Here is an 18,553-nt window from a genome sequence, read left to right as displayed (position 1 = left end):
AAACTAAGACCTGTAAATTGCCCTTGGATTCACTAAGTTGTTTCTGGGGCCACCCAGAAAGGGTTAATAGCCCCCAAAGTGTTTGGGATATCTTGGGAATATATTATGGGATACTTCAGCAGAGTCAATGTATCCTGATACAGCTCTGTGACTTCAGAGGTATACAAGGATCTGAACCTGCATTCTCTGAGGTGGATGTGGAGTCTATCAAGTTGGTTCTGTGAGCCCTTGAGGAGATTCTGTAGCCCACAGGTTTTTACCTTGGGATCTCTTGAGTTAAATCTAGCTCCTTGAGATGTCTCTTGCCTCTTTTTGATGTGATGATATCTGAACCAGAGTGGATACCCTGAGTTGGGATGGGTTTATTTATGGGGATATAGGGTACCTGAAGGTGGGGTTCACGCATACCTGAGGTAGGCCTTTGATCCAAGATGAACCAGGGTACCCTAGGTAAGGATATTTGTGGGTGTGTCTGATATCTCTGAGTAGTGTCAGTGATATCCTGAATTGATCCTGCGTCTCCCTCTCTCTCTCTCTGCCCCTCCCTTGCTAGTGTTCTTTGTCTCTCAAAAATTAATAAAAATAAATTAATAAAAAATTGATATGCCTGAGCTTTCTGGGTCTTCTGAGTTGGATATGGGTTTTTGTCTGGGTACTATGTATGAGGTAAGTTTGGATCCACAGATGGGATTCTTTGGCCTCTTATGGTATACCAAGGGCTACCTAGATTGTTCCTAAATGTGAATGTCCAGGTATAAGGTTTTAAGTCTCATGAGGTGGACTTTATATATCCTCTGAAGACGCTAATTCTTTTCAGGTAGGTCTGGCCTCCTTAGGTTGAGTCTGGGTTCCCTAAAATGAAGATTAAAATTCTAACTTGGGTATGAGGTCTCAGAGATACATTTTTGGCTGCCATATGTATTTTCTTGGGTTCCCTGAGATGAGCCTGGGCTTTCTGATGTGGGCCTCTGCCCCCAAATATGAGTCTAGAATGTCTTTGGTTACAATGGTCCCTATACTGAGATGAGTCTCGGCTCCCTAAGGTGGATCATAGGTCTCCTGAGGTAGTCTGAGTCTCCCAAAGTTGTCCAGAGATGCCTGAGTTGAGATGAACCCTTGAAATGCTATTACATTCTGTATGTATCATGCAGACAATCTAGCATCTCCTGATCTGAGTCTCTATCTGTGAACTGAGTCTTTCTGAGTGCCCTTCCTTGGCTCTGAGGCTCCTGAGGGGTAAGCTGGAGTCTAATTTGTATTTTCTGGGTATTAGATAACCCCATGTTCACTTCTGGGGACCCAGACCTACTTCACATTACACCAGTATTGATCCTGGATGGCTAGCCTCAGCACAAAACACCCAGACTTAACTCAGCATGCTGAAACTAATACATGGATCACAGGCACAAGTCAAGGGTCCAGTGTTCCTCAGAGAACACATCAAGGATCTCAGAAACACCTCAGGTGACTCAAAGGCACTGCAGAGGATTCAGACAGACCTCAGAGGACCAATCCACTTGAGATACCCACTCAGCTCATGAATTCCAAGTCAGAACCCCAACTATCCCAAGTCCATTTAGGGTACCTGCGACCCATACAAGACTCACCTAAGAGGGCACACTTCGAGCTGGGGACCCACTACGAACTAGTTATCAGCAGACAAAACTCTGTAGGACCCTGAACTCTCCCAGAAAAAAATCCAAACTCAGCTCAGGTACACAGGACTCAACTCAACATCCCTAAGTAAATATATCAGTATCCCAGAAACACCTCAGGTGACTCAATTAGGCTCAGGAAATTCTGAGTAATGTTGAAGATACTACAAGGTTGGGTCACCTGGTCTCTTGTCTTAAGCTGTGTCTTGATGCTCTAAAATTGTCTGAGGTCTCTTTACTTGAGTCTGAGTGTGGTGTGGGTTGTCATTTTTTTCAGCCTTGTAGAAATACAATTGAAATTAGAATTTTATATATTTAAGGTGTACTACCTGACATTTTATATATATTGTGAAAAGATCACATTAATCAAGCTAATTAACATATTTATCACCTTCTTTTTCCATGTTTTATTACGATAATATATATACAATGTAAAGTTCTCATTTTAACTGTTTTTAAAGATGCAGATCAGTGATTTTAAGTAATATGTATGTGTATCTCACATCTTTCTTATCCATTCATCAATTGATGGGCACAATGAGCTGCTTTGATATCTTGGCTATTGTAAGTAACTCTAAAGTAAACACAGGAGTTCTTGTATCCATTTTAATTAGTATTTTTCTATTCTTGGGTAAATACGCAGTAGCAAGATTGCCGGATCTTAGGGTAGTTCTATTTTTAACTTTTTGAGGGCTCTCCATATTGTTTTCCAAAATGACTGCATCAGTTTCCATTCCTACTAAACAGTATAAGAGGGCTATCCTTTCTCCACATCTTCACCAATACCTGTTGTTTTTTGTAGTGTTAATTTTACCCATTCTGACTTGTGTGAAGTCATAGCCCATTTGAGTTTTATGAGTTTCATTTCCTTGATGATCAGTGATGTTGAGTGTCTTTTCATAGGCCCATTGTACATCTGGATGTCTTCTTCACAGAAGTGTTTCTACATGTCTTCTGCCAATTTTTAGCTGGATAATTTGCTTTGGGGCTGTTGAGTTGTGTAAGTTCTTTATACACAGTATTTAGGTTACTAACCCTTTATCAGATACATCATTTGCAAATATCTTCTTCCATTGAGAGGTTGTCTTTTTAGTTTTTTTGTGGTTTTCTTTCTCTGCAGAAGCTTTGTATCTTCATGAATTCCCAATAGTTAATCTTTGATTTTCTTTCCCTTTTCTCAGAAGACGTATGTTAAAAAAAAAAAAAAATGTTGATAACACCAATATTAGGAAATTACTCCCTATGCTATTTTCTAGAATTTTTATGGTTTTGTGTCTCACATTTTAGGTCTTTAATCCATTTTGAATTTATTGTTTCATATGGTGTAATAAAGTGGCCCAGTTTCATTCTTTTGTATGTAGCCTTCCAGTTCTCCCAGCACCATTTGTTAAAGACTGTCTTTTTCCCATTGCACATACTTTCCTGCTTGTCAGAGATTAATGGACCATATAGTTGTGGGCATATTTCAGGATTTTCTGTTCTATATGTCTCTTTATTACGTGTTTTTATTCCATTGATCTCTGTACCAGTACCATACTGTGTTGATAATCTACATTGTAATATAACTTGACGTCCAGAATCATGATGCCTCCAGATTTGCTCTTCTTATCAAGGATTGGTTGGAGTATTAAGGGTCTTTTGTGTTTTATAAAATTATTAGGATTGTTCTAGCTCTATGAAAAAACTATCGGTGGTATTTTGAGGGAAGTTGCATTAAATGTATAGATTGCTTTGGTTAGTATAGAGATTTTAACAAACACCATGTCATTTGCAAATAATGAAAGCTTGACATCTTTCTTACTTATTTGGATGCATTTTATTTCTTTTTATTGCCTGATTGCTGAGACTAGGACTTCCACTACTATTTTAAATAACAGTTGTGAGTATGGGCATCCTTGTCTTATTCCTGCTCCAAAAAGAAAAGCTGTGGATTTTTCATTTATGGCCTTTATTATGTTGAGGCATGTTCTGTAAAAACCTACTTTGTTGATGGTTTTTTATCATGAATCGATGTTTTACTTTGTTTTTCTTAATTTTTTTTAATGTTTATTTTTGAGAGAGAGAGGGAGAGAGAGAACGAATGGGGGAGGGGCAGAGAGAGAGGGAGACACAGAATCTGAAGCAGTCTCCAGGCTCTGAGCTGTCAGCATAGAGCCCAACATGGGGCCTGAACTCACCAACTGTGAGATCATGACGTGAGCTGAAGTCAGAGGCTCAACCCACTGAGCCATCCAGGTGCCCTGGATGTTTTACTTTGTTGAACACTGTTATACATCTAATTAAAGGATCATATGGTTGTTTTCTTTTATTAATATATGGTAACACATTGATTGATTTGTGAATATTGCAACCCAGTAATAAATCTCCCTTGATTATGGTGAATAATTCTTTTAAGGTGCTATTGTATTTGAATTGCCTGTATTTTATTGAGAATTTTCCCATCCATCTTCATTAAGGGATATTGGCCTGTAGTCTCTTTTTTAGTGGAGTCTTTGTATGCTTTTGGTATCAGAGTAATGCTGGCCTTATAGAATGAATTTGGAAGTTTTCCTTACATTTCTATTTTTTTGTAACAGTTTCAGAAGAATAGGTGTTAATTTCCGTTTGATAGAATTCTCCTCTGAAGCCATCTGGCCTTAGAATTTTGTTTGTTAGAAGATTTTTGGCAATTGATTCGACTTCCTTGATGGTTATTGGTCTGTGCACATTTTCAATTTCTTCCTATTTCAGTTTTGGCAGTTTATGTGTTTCTAGGAATTATCCATTCTTCCAGCTTATCCAATTTGATGGCATATGGGTTTTTTTTTTGGTATTTTTTTTTATTTATTCTTTGACTTCCCAGTTGACCCATTAATTCCTTAGTAGCATGTTGTTTAACCTCCATGTATTTGTGGTACTTCAAAACTTTCTTCTGGTTGACCTCAAGTTTAATAGTGTCGCTGTCAGAAGAGACATCATATGATCTTTTTGTACTTATTGAAACCTGTTTTGCAAGCTAGTATGTGATCTATCCCAGGGAGTGTCCCATGTGTACTTGAAGAGAATGTGTATTCTGCTGCTTATATCACAGAATATATCACTTCAGGATTCAGTATTCTGAATATAGCTGTTAAGTTCATCTGATGCAGTATGTCATGCAAGCCATTGTGAGGTTTTTTGCTGATTTTCTGCTTAGTTGATCTGTCCCTTGATGTAGTGGGATATTAAAATCTTCTACTATTATTGTATTATTATAACTGAGTTCCTTTATGATTGTTATTATTTTCCTTATATATTTGGATGCTTACATATTGGGTGCAGAAGTATTCACAATTGTTATATATTTGTGTTGGATAGCCGGCTTCATTATGATATGGCACCATTATTCATCTGTTTTTATATTACTTGGTGTAAAACCTAGTTTGTCTGATGGGCACCTGGGTGGCTCAGTTAGTTAAACATCCAAATTCAGCTCAAGTCATAATCTCACAGTCAAGCCCCATGTCAGGCTCTGTGCTGAAGCTCTGAGCTTGGAACTGAAAGAGCGGACCTACGCCGACCGACTCCATCTCGTTCTGTGTCCTCCACCTTCAGTGACTATGTCCCTGACATGACCCCTTTCTGGGAAAATCGCAGAAACCCCAGACCATGCCTCCACCCCTTGAGTATCCTCCCGCTCACCCGTTCAAACTTCCTGATCAAAACACACCCAGCGACCTGCATAACGGGACTCTGACCCTTCCCCAGCCAATCAGCCAAGGCCACGACCCTTCCCCAGCCAATCAGCCGAGGCCACAGCCATTACCTCACCAACTGCCCCTAGACCCCTGTAAAACCTTTGTGCTTTTGAAATTCACTGGTTCTCTCTGGCATCTCACTGCTGCGTCAGTGCAGGTAGGGGTAGGGGCTACCCTACCTCGAGCTCGAGCTAGCTCGAGTAAAGGCCCTTTGCTTTTGCATCGGACTTGGCTCCCTGGTGGTCTTTGGGGATCACGAATTCTGGGCATAACATTTGGGGCTTGTTCAGGATCCCCAAGACCCCTGAGGGACCCCCGACCCGGAGAGCCTGACTGGCCACGGTTAGTGTATGTTTGTTCCGTCTTTTCTGTGTGAGCTCATTTCTGAAATTCTGGTAGTGTCCGGCGTGGTCTAAGTGGACGCACTGGAGGACCATGGGCCGGGAGTTTCGGAAGACATTCCGATCCTCCCTTCTGGAGGGATGTGGAATCCCCTCAAAGGTCTGAGACGAGGCGGGTCGCTCCCGCCGGTTGGCGTGAGGCCGTCATCTAGCTTTCAGTTTTGCTTCCACAGAGTTGGAAGACTGTTTCTATGGGCCCTCTGTTTGTCTGTTTCTGTGTTTCTCTGTTTTGTTCTGTGGACTTACTGGACAGACATTATGGGGCAGACTCAGACTACTCCTCTAAGTATTATGATTGATCACTTTAAGGATGTGAGGGGAAGAGCTAACAACCTCAGTGTGGAAGTCCGAAAGGGTCGGTGGCAGGTTTTTTGTTCTAGCCAGTGGCCAGCTTTCAATGTTGGATGGCCACCAGAGGGGACCTTCGACCTCCCTACCATCCACCGAGTCAGGGGTATCATCTCTCGGCCTAAGACGGGCCATCCTGGTCAGCTCCCTTACATTATCGCTTGGCACAACCTTGTAACAGACCCACCCTCTTGGCTTAAGCCCTTCCTAGACCCACGCCCTCCAGAGCCAAAACCCATTCTTGCTTTGCTGGGGACAGAGAAGAAGGAGAACAAGAAAAGTCTTACCCAGCCTTCAGCACCCCTCTACCCTGTCATACAAGGGGGGACTGAAGAATTAATTTTTCCTCCCCCGTATAACCCCCCCTAGGATGCTGGAAGAACACCATCCTCCCCCTCCGGGGGAGGCAGACGCTGTTCCAAGAGCGGGAGGCGGACATGCTCCAGTGGGAAGCCCACCATTTACCAGACAAAGGGCTCAGAGGGAGCAATCCACCTCTGCCGCCGACTCCACTATTCTGCCCCTGCAAGCCACCGGACCCCCAGACACGGAGGACTAATGGCCTTTTGCCACTAGTGACCTCTACAATTGGAAAGCTCAGAATCCTAAGTTTTCTGAGAAACTGGCAGGGCTTATTGGTTTATTAGACTCTGTTCTTTTTACTCATCAGCCCATGTGGGACGATTGCAGCAGCTTTTGCAGGTCCTGTTCATGACTGAGGAAAGAGAAGGAATCCTCAATGAGGCCCAAAAACTAGTTCCGGGTGCAGACGGGAATCCCACCATCAACCAGGCTCAGTTAGATCCTGAGCCTTCACTCTTCCCCTTCACTCAGCCCCAGTGGGATTTCAACACGGCAGAAGGTAAGGAGAGGCTTCGGGTCTACCACCAGACTCTAATGGGGGTCTCCGAATGGCTGCTAGGAAGCCAACCAATTTGGCCAAGGTAGGAAATGTGCAACAGGAAAAAGATGAATCTCCGGCTGCCTTTTAGGAACGGATCATGGAGGCATTCCGTGCCTATACTCCCATGGATCCAGAGGCTCCGGAAAGCAAGGCAGCTGTTATCATGGCCTTTGTAAACCAATCGTCCATAGACATTAGGGGAAAATTACAGAAAATAGATAGACTAGGAGAAAAAAGTCTGAAGGACTTACTGGTGGTAGCCGAAAAGGTATATAATAACTGGGAGTCTCCTGAGGACAAGCAGGCTCGCGCCATGGCGGCTGCCAGCAGTAAGCAGACTTGAGACCTGGCCAGAATACTACTAGCTACCACTGCTGACTTCCCTGAGGAACGAGACCGCCATCTCCGACAGTTGGCAGATGACGCAAGAAAAGGTAAAGGAACCACCAAGGGGGGGAAGCAGAGGCTGCAGAAAGATCAGTGCGCATACTGCAAGGAGGTAGGGCATTGGGCCCGAGATTGTCCGAAAAGGGCCGGCGGGAAGGGAAGCAAGACTGATCGAGTAAAAGTCCTAGAGCTGGATGAACTAAGTGATTAGGGGAGTCGGGGTTCGGACCCTCTCCCCGAACCCAGGGTATATCTTAAAGTGGAGGGGACCCCTGTTGACTTCCTTGTCAACACTGGAGCACAACATTCGGTCCTCTGCACCCCACAAGGAAAACTAGCCATCAAGAAGTCCTGGGTACAAGGGGCAACTGGTATGAGCCAGTATTCATGGACTACCCGAAGAACAGTAGATTTGGGGACGGGATGGGTATCCCACTCCTTTATGGTAATACCAGAATGCCCCTACCCACTGTTAGGATGGGACTTACTGACCAATATTGGAGCTCAGATAACTTTCATACAAGGGGGCCTCAGGTCACCGATGGCAAGGGCCACCCCATCCAGGTCCTGACCATGAAACTAGAGGATGAATACCGCTTCCACCAGGAGGCGCTCCTGAGAGAGGATAATATAGACAGATGGCTACAAGAATTCCCCCTCGGTTTGGGTAGAGACGGGGGGTGGGGATAGGACGAGCCACTCACAGGACCCCAGTCCTGGTAGAGCTCAAGCCAGGAGAAAGTCCGGTAAGGATCAAACAATACCCCATGTCTCAGGAGGCCCGGAAGGGGATCCAGCCACACATCCGGAGACTACGAAGCCTAGGGGTACTAGTTCCTTGCCAGTCTGCCTGGAACAGCCCCCTACTGCCGGTCAAAAAGCCTCACACAAATGACTACCGACCGGTACAAGACCTCCGGGAAGTAAATAAGAGGGTCACGGACATACACCCAACTGTTCCCAACCCATATACTCTCTTGAGTTCCTTGGCACCCTCCAGGGTCTGGTATATGGTACTAGATTTAAAGGATGCCTTCTTCAGTCTGCCACTGGCACCCCAGAGCCAACCTTTGTTTGCCTTCGGGTGGCATGATCCGGAGGATGGCTACAGCGGACAACTCACCTGGACACGACTGCCTCAGGGGTTCAAAAATTCGCCCACCATCTTCGATGAGGCACTACACGAGGACCTGGGTGGGTACAGAAGGGAGCACCCTGGTCTCACCCTCCTACAGTATGTAGATGACATCCTGATTGCTGCCGACACGGCCAAAGACTGTGAGTGAGGGACCCAGGACCTGCTGGCTACCCTGGGGGCCTTGGGGTACCGGGCATCCGTGAAGAAGGCTCAGATATGCAGGGAGAGGGTAAGTTACCTGGGATGCATCCTGGAAGGCAGACAGTGGCGGTTATCAGATGCCAGAAAAGAAACTGTCCTGAAGATCCCTATTCCCACCTCCCGAAGAGAAGAAAGGAATTCCTAGGATCGACTGGCTATGGCGCTTCTGGGTTCCGGGTTTTGCTGAGATCGCCAGGCCCCTATATGAAGCTACCAAAGAGGGGGAAACATTTAAATGGACTGAAAAAGAAGAAATTGCCTTTAATCAGTTAAAAAAGGCCCTCCTAAGTGCCCCAGCCCTGGGCCTACCAGACATTATGAAACCCTTCCACCTCTTTGTAGACAAACATAAGGGAATAGCAAAAGGGGTTCTAACTCAAGCCTTAGGCCCCTGGAACCGCCCAGTGGCTTACCTGTCTAAGAAACTAGACCCAGTGGCTGCCGGCTGGCCGCCATGCCTAAGAATTATTGCGGTGACAGCACTCCTAGTCAAGGATGCAGACAAACTGACCCTAGGACAGGAGATCTGGATCATGACCCCACACGCCATTGAAGGGGTCCTGAAACAGTCTCCTGATAGATGGGTGAGCAACACATGTGTGACTCATTACCAGAGCCTCCTACTCAACCCTCCATGAGTGCGGTTCCACCCCAGTGCAGCCCTCAATCCTGCAACCCTGCTGCCCGACCCTGACCTAGGTGCTCCACTACGTGACTGTGCGGGAATCCTGGAACAAGTACATGGATTCTGGATGGACCTGACCGACCGGCCCCTCCCCGATGCCGAGGCTACTTGGTTCACTGATGGCAGCAGCTTTGTGCGAGACGGACACAGGTGTGCGGGTGCAGCGGTGGTCACCGAAACGGACACCGTATGGGCGGAGGCTCTACCCTCCGGAACGTCAGGCCAGCGAGCAGAGCTCATAGCCCTCACCAAGGCGCTGATGCTGGGAGCTGGAAAACGTCTTAACATCTACACAGACAGCCGTTATGCGTTTGCCACAGCTCATATTCATGGAGCAATTTATCAGGAGAGGGGGTTACTGATGGCAGAAGGACGGACTATAAAAAATAAGCAGGAGATACTTAACCTGCTTACGGCCTTATGGCTTCCTGCCAAACTAGCCATTATCCACTGCCAAGGGCACCAAAAAGCTGATAACCCAGTAGCTAGAGGTAATTGAAAGGCTGACCAGGCAGCCAAGGCAGTCGCCTTTACTTCAGTCCCCACCGTGACCATACAACTACCGGACCCGGGAGACCCAGTTTTACCAGACCAGCCCAAATACTCCCAGGAGGAGTTACAGTGGATCAAGAAACTCCCCATGGCCCAGGAGATAAAGGGATGGTGGTATACACCTAACAAGGAGCTCGTACTGCCAGACTGGCTTGGAGTCTCAATATTAGAGTTCAGGAATCAAGATTCACCAACAGGACACCAAAATAGAGCAAGTTGTATCTGCCTGCAAGACCTGCCAACTCACCAATGCGAGAGCCACATCAAATAAAAAAGGAACCAGGCTCAGAGGCACCAGACCAGGAGCCCAATGGGAAGTCGACTTCACTGAAGTCAAACCGGGAAAGTATGGTTATAAATATCTTTTAGTATTTACAGACACCTTCTCTGGCTGGGTGGAGGCATACCCAACCAAGCATGAAACGGCTCAGACGGTGGCTAAGAAGCTACTAGAAGACATCTTACCCAGGTATGGTTTTCCTGCCATGGTAGGATCAGACAATGGACCAGCTTTTACCTCGCAGGTAATGCAGGCAGTAGCCAAGGCGGTGGGGGCAAAGTGGAAATTGCATTGTGCTTATAGGCCCCAGAGCTCAGGACAGGTAGAAAGAATGAATAGAACCCTAAAAGAGACCCTTACCAAATTAACCATGGAGACTGGAGGGGACTGGGTGACTCTCCTACCGTATGCCCTTTACCGGGTTAGGAACACTCCTTTCACCTTGGGTTTTTTCTCCCTACGAGATGATGTTTGGCAGGCCACCCGCTATTATTCCCAACCTTCGAGCTGAACTTCTTGCTGAGTTTAAAGATCAAGAACCTTTTCTTTCCTTGAGAGGGCTCCAGAGGGCGCAAGAGGACATTTGGCCGCGCCTCCGTGCCATCTACGAGGCTGGCCCGACCCCGGCACCTCATCAGTACAGGCCGGGAGACTGGGTCTACGTCAAGAGGCACCACCGAGAGACCCTCGAGCCGCGCTGGAAGGGACCCTACATCGTGGTGCTGACAACCCCCACTGCTCTCAGAGTAGACGGCATCGCGACCTGGGTCCATCACACCCACGTTCGGCCAGCGGACCCCTCCTCGATCCGGAAGGACTTCGTCACGCGATGGGCTGTCAATTCGGGACCAACACAACCCGCTCAAGCTCAAGCTACAGCGCATTCGACCCACCTAATATTGGTAACTCTGTTAACTCTGCTTGTCATTGCTCATGCTGCCGGGAGTCCCCACGCCCCCCAAAACATCACCTGGAAGATCATAGACACCAGCTCGGGGACAATACTTAATCAGACATCCCAGAGCCACCCCAGGGACACTGGGTTCCCAGAACTTTGCGTAGACCTCCAAACTCTGTTCCCCTTGTCACCATACGCCCCCGGATTCCATGCGCAGAACCTTTATTTCTATGTCTGCCCTGGCCACTCTCGCTCGAGCACATGCGGGAATGCAGCTAACTACTTTTGCACCTCCTGGTCATGTGTTTCGATGGGGAACATCTGGTGGACCCCACCACGCACTGGAGATCTCATGGTGGTAAAGCGGCCCAGTGGCCCCCGACCACCATATGTCTGGGGGCACAGTAATCCCATAGTTATATCCTTTACAAGCCAAGGTAAAGAAACAACAGGATGGGAGAATGGAAAAACCTGGGTACTCAGGATATACGACCGGGTTAGGCTGGGAGCCAAGGACAAGGGAGCGTTATTTACCCTCCGAATGCAAGCGACTCCCCTTACCCAGCAGTCCCCCACAAGGGTAGGACCCAACCAAGTGCTAGTTCCCCGACCTGCCTCCGCCCGGACGGCCACACCCAGAAGCACCCAGGCCCCAGCCACACGGCCCTCCACATCCCCTGTCCCTACCAGAGTGTCACCCGCATCCCCTGCCCCGGGTCACAACTTACTATCTGATGCAGACCTCCTGTGGAGCATGGTTGTGGGAGCATACCCGGTACTAAACACTTCTAGGCCCGACCTGACCAAGTCCTGTTGGCTCTATCTAGATGTCCGGCCCCCATATTATGGGGCAATTATACAACAGCCTCCAACTCTAGCTCCTGCAGATGGCAGCAGGCTACTGCAAGACTAACCCTCCAGGCGGTAACAGGGCAAGGCACTTGTATAGGCCACGTGCCCCCTGGGCAGTCACATCTCTGTGGTGAAACCCTAACAGTCCCCAGGGAGACAGTGTATCTACTTCCCCCTAAAAATGCATGGTGGGCCTGTTCCAGCAGCCTTACTCCCTGCGTCCACTCCCAGGTCCTTAACTCCTTGAAGGAAAGCTTCTGCATAGTCGTGCAGTTGATCCCCAAGTTAGTGTACCATTCAGGGGGAGAAATACTTAACAGGTTAGGCTCTGCTAGCCCACAAAGTAAAGAGAGACTATTACAACCCTAACTCTGGCTGTGCTCTTGGGATTGGGATTAGTGGGAGTGGGGACTGGAATATCCTCACTCGTCATCCGGGACAAAAACTACGGAACCTTAAGGGCAGCCATTGACTTAGACATAGAAAGATTGAAAAATCAATTTCTCATTTACAGGAATCCCTTACTTCCTTATCAGAAGTAGCACTCCAAAACAGAAGAGGATTAAATTTATTATTCCTGCAGCAAGGAGTACTATGTGCAGCCCTAGGGGAAGAATGTTGCTTCTATGTTGATCACTCGGGGGCCGTAAAAGAATCTATGGCCCTCATAAGGGAAGGGCTGCAGAAACGAAAGTTAGAGAGAGAACAATCTCAGTCCTGGTACGAGTCTTTGTTCAACTGGTCTCCCTGGTTAACTACCCTCATCTCGGCCCTTGCCGGACCCCTCCCCATCCTGCTCCTACTAGTAATCCTTGGACCTTGTATCATCAACAGACTAGTCCGGTTTGTCAGGGACCGCGTGGGGGCCGTCCAACTAATGGTCCTCCGTGCTCAGTGTGAGCACCTCATAACAGTGTAAGGGTTAAATTGTAGTGTAGGGCTAACACTTAGCTTGAAAAATAACAGCTTTCTGTTGACACTGAAGGTTAAGAGATAACAGCCTTGCTTTGCTCTTGTAAGCTACCCCTCATACTCTTGTAAATTAGGCTTCACCAATTAAGGAAACAAAAGTTCAAAGAAAAGAGCATCAGAGGCAGGGTCAAGGAGGTCCACTGGTTGCAACTTACAGGCAGAAAGTCTAAAATAAACACTTCATTAGGCAACTGTTTCTAACTCATCTGGAAAATGTTTCTTTGTTCTGTTCCCAGGTGATGATAAAACGATGTGATCGGCTATAAGAACTTTGTACCCCGGCTGTTCGGGGCTGCACTCTTATCAAGAGTGTTGGTCCCGATTGGTTGGCCTTGCCTCTCATTGTAATAAACTTTGTTGTGACTGTCACTGGTGCCCATAGCATTCTGTTTCAGGAGTCGTGTGCATGCAACAACAGAAGAGGACAAAATAGAAATGCAGCCGGTCCCATGATTGGGTCTGCAAGCTACATGACAAGGTGGGAATGAAAGAGCGGACCTATGCCAGTCGACTCCATCTTGTTCTGTGTCCTCCACCTTGAGTGACTATGTCCCCGACATGGCCCCTTTCCGGGAAAATCACAGAAACCTCAGACCACGCCTCCACCCCTTGAGTAACCTCCCGCTCACCCTTTCAACTTCCTGATCAAAACACGCCCGGCGACCTGCACAACGGGACTCCGACCCTTCCCCAGCCAATCGGCTGAAGCCACAGCCATTACCTCACGAACTGCCCCTAGACCCCTATAAAACCTTTATATTTTGGAAATTCGCTGGCTCTCTCTGGCATCTCACCGCTGTGTCTGTGCAGGTAGGGGATTGAGCTCGAGCTAGCTCGAATAAAGGCTCTTTGCTTTTGCATCAGACTCGGCTCCCTGGTGGTCTTTGGGGATCGAGAATTCTGGGCACAACAGAACCTGTTTCAGATTCTGTGTCTCCCCCTCTCTCTGCCCCTCCCTCACTCACACTCTGCCTCTCTTTCTCTTTCAAAAATAACATAAAAACATTTTTAAAAATCTAATTTGTCTGATATAAGTATTGCTAATCCAGATTTCTTTTGATGTGCATTTCTGTGATAAATGTTTTTCCATCTCCGTGTTTTCAATCTGCAGGTGTCTTTAGATACAAAATGAGTGTCTTTTAGGCAGCATGTAGATTGATATTGGTTTTTAAATCCATTCTAACACCCTATGTCTTTTGAATGGAACATTTAGTCCATTTACATTCAGAGTAATTATTGATTCATATGTATTTACCGCCATTTTATTACTTGTTTTGTTATTGTCCCTGGAGATTCCTGTGATTATTTCTCGTCTTTGTCACGTTTAGTCTCTCCTTTCCACTCAGAGTCCATTTAATATTGAGGTACTAAACTTGCAGGCCTGATTTAGTGGTCAGAAATTCATTTGGTTTTTGTTTGCCTGAGAAACTCTTTATCTGTCGTTTTGTTGAATTACATCCTTCCTGGTAGAATATTGATTGCTGTGGGTTGTTACTGCTCATCACATGGATATATCATGCCCCTTCCTTGGGGGTTACTAAGTTTCTGTTGAGAAGTCATGGCTCTTCTTATGGGTCTTCCTTTGTAAATTACAGACTTCTTTTGTCTAACTGCTTTCAGAAAAATTTTTAAGACTATATTTTGCAAATATTATTATAATATGTCTTGGTGTTTACCTGCTTTTGTTGATTTTGATGGGAGTTCTATGCTCCTTGGATATTGATGTCTGTTTCCTTCCCCAGATTAGGGAAGTTTTCAGCTGTTATTTCCTCAAATAAGTTTTCTGCTCCTTTTCTCTCTATTGTTCTTCTGGGACTCCTATGATATGAATGTTATTACATTTGATTGAGTCACTGACTTCCCTAAGTCTGTTCTTGTGTTCTATAATTCCTCTTTCTCTCTTCTGATCAGCTTTAATATTTTATTTTTTTATCTTATATATCACTTGTTGGTTCCTTTGCTTCTTCTACCTTCATGTTTGTTGCATCAAGCCAGCATCAGGGCCAATCTCAGTTATTGCATTTTTCATTTTTGAATAATTGTTTGACTCTTTTGTCTCTATTTTAAGGGTCTCCGTGATGTGTCCCATGCTTTCCTAAATCCCAGGGAGTATGTCTATGAATATGACTTTAAATTTTCATCAGAAATGTTACTTCTATCTGTTTCACTTAAACTCTGTTACATATATCTGTTTCACTCTCTAGTTGTTTCTTGTGTAATTAATCCTTCATCTTGGCATTTTGTCTAGGTCTCTGTCTTATTATTTGTGTTAGAAAATCATGTTTTATTTCCTGCTCCTGAGAGTAATGGCCTTATGAAGAATAAACAGTCATGTAGTGTCCAGGGACTTGCACTTCAGGGAATGTTCTGGTATGAGCTGAGTGCACTCCATTTCTGTGTTTTGGCTGCTCTGTCTTCAGGCCATTTTTCTTCTGAGGCTCTCGCTGCTTTCTGTGGGAAGTGTTTGGTACATGGCCAGGATGTGAGAGTTTTAACTAGGTGTGCTCTGGTATGCTTGTGATGAGACCTGACACTATTTCTACAAGAACTGAATTCCTGAAGACTCTCTGGTTGGGAGATGTGGTGTGTGGAGGGATTTCTGCTGATCTTCTGAGTAAGAGGCCTGCTGCACTGGGACTGAGGCAAGCTTCATCGAGAAGGGTAGTCCCACCAGAGTTCAGGGTTGTTGAACCTGAAGCAGGTTCATACATCCATTCTACATGCTCTGATTCTTACTGCAGGTGGCTATGTGTTTATGCTGAGAGAAGGGGAGCAAAATGGCACCATCTAGTTCCTTTGTCCCTCCATGGCTGATGTTTGCAGGGAAGCACACTGAGAAGAGTGAATAATCTCTCCCCTGTATTGTCAGATCACTGTTTCCATGTTATCCATCTCTGGGTTGTTGCATGTCTTCCCTCCAGGAGGAGGGCAGTGTACATGAGGCTCTATCCCAGGCAAGTCTCCTAACTCTTTAAACTCCAGGCTTTAGGGACATGCTGTGGTAGGGGCTTACACTGGTCTTATTGGGAGAGGATCTCACCACACTGGGACTGAAGTAGGTTTGACTGAGAAGGGAATTCACACCACAGTTCAGGGACATGGGACCTGATATAAGCCTGCTAAGACAGCCAACATCAAGGCCAGTCTACTGTCAGCAGGTGACTCTGAATTCATGCTGAGAGCCAGGGAGGGAAATGGATCCTGCCTTTCTCTTTGTCCCTCTAACAGAATGTCTGTCAGAAGAGTAATAAAGCTACCCCTTGTGTGCCCCAAGTGTTCCTCACATCATCATGCTGTCTGCCCCAGGGTTATTTGCTTGCCTTCTCTCCAGGAGCATGGCAGTGCCCTCAGAGCTCTATCCCAACAAAGTCCTCTGACCTTTTAATATTCCAGTATTCAAGGCCCTCTGGTTGCAAGTACTAATGAAAATCAGCCTCTCTCATTTTCCCAAACAATGACTTTCGGGAAGCACATCTTTGTATGGTCCCCTATCTGCTTCTCTCTCTCTCCCCCCCTCTCCCCCTCTCTCCCCTCTCCCCCCCTCTCCCCCCTCCCTCCCTCCCTCCCTCCCTCCCTCCCTCTCTCTCCCCCCCCCCCGTCTCTCTCCCTCTCTCTCTTTCCCTCTCTCTCTCCCTCTTTCCCTCTCTCTCTCTCTCTGTCTCTCATTCTCTGCAACCATGGCTCCCATCCCTCCACAGCACCTGTTATCTGTTTCTACAACAAAGCAAGTCTCTGCAGTTACCACCATCCTTGATATGGCCTCTTCTCGCCCTCTAGTTATAGAGTTTGTTCTGTCATTCATTTCTTGGGTATTCAGAATGATTTGATAGTTATCTAGTTGTATTTTACAGACAAGCTTGGTGTCCTCCTATTACATTGCCATCTTAGCTCCCTCACAAAGACTTGTATCTTTCCCTTTGATTTCTTTTCATTGATTTCTCATTTCACACTATTGTGGTTATAAATTATGCCCATAGTTTTATGATTTCACACTTAATGAATTTGTTGAGACATGTTTTGTGGCCTAGCATGTGATGTGTTATGGATACTGTTCCTTGTACACTTGAAAAGAATGTGTGTTCTGTTGTTTTTGGATGGAATTCTCTGTATATATCTATTAGGTCCATCTGGTTCAATACATCATTCAAAACCATTGTTTCATTGTTGATTTTCTATCTGGGATCTGTCTATTGAAAAGTGGGCTACTAAAGTCCTCTATTTTTATTGTGTGAATATTAACTTCTTCCTTTACATCTGCAAATAGTTCCATATATACTTCACTGCTCCCATCTTCTCTCTCTTTTCTTAAAGCCTTTGTCTTAAAGTCCATTTTGTCTGATACAGTATTGCTACCCCAGATTTCTCTTTGCTTCCATTTGCATTGTATTTTTTCATCACTTCACCTTATTATTTTTTAATGTTTGTTTATTTTTGAGAGACGGAGGGAGAGAGAGAGCAAGCAGGGGAGGAACAGAGAAAGACAGAATCCAAAGCAGACTCCAGGCTCTGAGCTGTCAGCACAGACGCTGATGTGGGGCTCAAATTCACAAGCTGTGAGAGCATGACCTGAACCTGAAGTCAGACACTTAACTGACTGAGTCACCCAGGCACCCCTCCATCACTCTATTTTAGATCTACATGTGTCTTTAGGTCTGAAGTGAGCCTCCTTTAGACAACATATAGATTGGTCTTGTTTTTTATCCATTCATTCTCTGTATTTTTTTATTGAAGCATTTAACCCATTTACATTCAAAGCAATTATTGATAGGTATGTATATTTTGCCATTTTTAGAATTGTTTTTTGTAGTCCTTCTCTGTTCCTTTCTTCTCTTGGTCTTCTTCCCTTGTGGTTTTATGACCTTCTTTATTGATATACTTGGATTCCTTTCTCTTTTTTCTTTTCATATCTATTACTGGTTCTTGATTTGTGTTTATTATTATGTTTGTATACAAGTCTTCTCTAATAGTAGTCTATATTAAGTTCATGGTGGCTAAGGTTTGAACCCATTCTAAAAGCGTTAAATTTTTACTCCTTATAGACATACACACACACTTGTATATATAACATATCTTTTTATTCTGTGAATCCTTTAATTTTTTTTTTTTTTTGAGAGAGATAGCAAGTGCATGTGTGAGCATGGGAGGGCAGAAGGAGATGTAGTATTCCAAGCAACCTCCATGCTTGGTATGGAGCCAACACAGGGCTCAATCCTACAACCCTGGGATAATGATCTGAATGAAAATCAAGAGTTGCATGCTTAACTAAGTCACCCAGGTGCTCCCACCTTTGAATGGTTTTTATAGATACAATTGAATTTACTGCTTTTGTGCTTTAAACTCCACAGTGGTTGTATATGTGATTAATCTACTTTTATTACGTTATCATTTATCTGTTGATTTTTTTTTTCCTTTCATAGTTTTGTTACTGTTGACTGTAGCCTTTTATTTCTATTCAAAGAATTTGCTCTAAGGTTTCTCCTAAGGCTGGTTTAGTGGTGATGAAATTCTTAAACTATTCTTTTTTTTCTGGAAACTTGTTATCTCTCCTATTCTGAATTACAGCC

General features: G+C 45.3%; 1 protein-coding gene across 1 annotated transcript; it reads left to right on the top strand.

Annotated features, from left to right (window-relative positions):
* The first annotated feature begins 3,515 nt into the window (after positions 1–3,515).
* LOC147571178 (MLV-related proviral Env polyprotein-like) lies at positions 3,516–12,971 on the top strand. Its single transcript, XM_086696566.1, has 4 exons — positions 3,516–3,534; positions 6,791–6,982; positions 10,357–10,456; positions 10,824–12,971. Exons 2-4 carry the CDS (start codon positions 6,832–6,834, stop codon positions 12,076–12,078), a joined length of 1,506 nt encoding a protein of 501 aa, XP_086552692.1. The 5' UTR covers positions 3,516–3,534; positions 6,791–6,831; the 3' UTR covers positions 12,079–12,971.
* The last annotated feature ends 5,582 nt before the right edge of the window (positions 12,972–18,553 follow it).

This window comes from Puma concolor, unplaced genomic scaffold (genome assembly GCF_028749965.1).
Source record: "Puma concolor isolate L17-30 unplaced genomic scaffold, mPumCon1.1.hap2 unalloc_scaffold_5, whole genome shotgun sequence".
NCBI lineage: Eukaryota > Metazoa > Chordata > Mammalia > Carnivora > Felidae > Puma > Puma concolor.
This window is presented reverse-complemented; position numbering and strand designations above follow the sequence as displayed.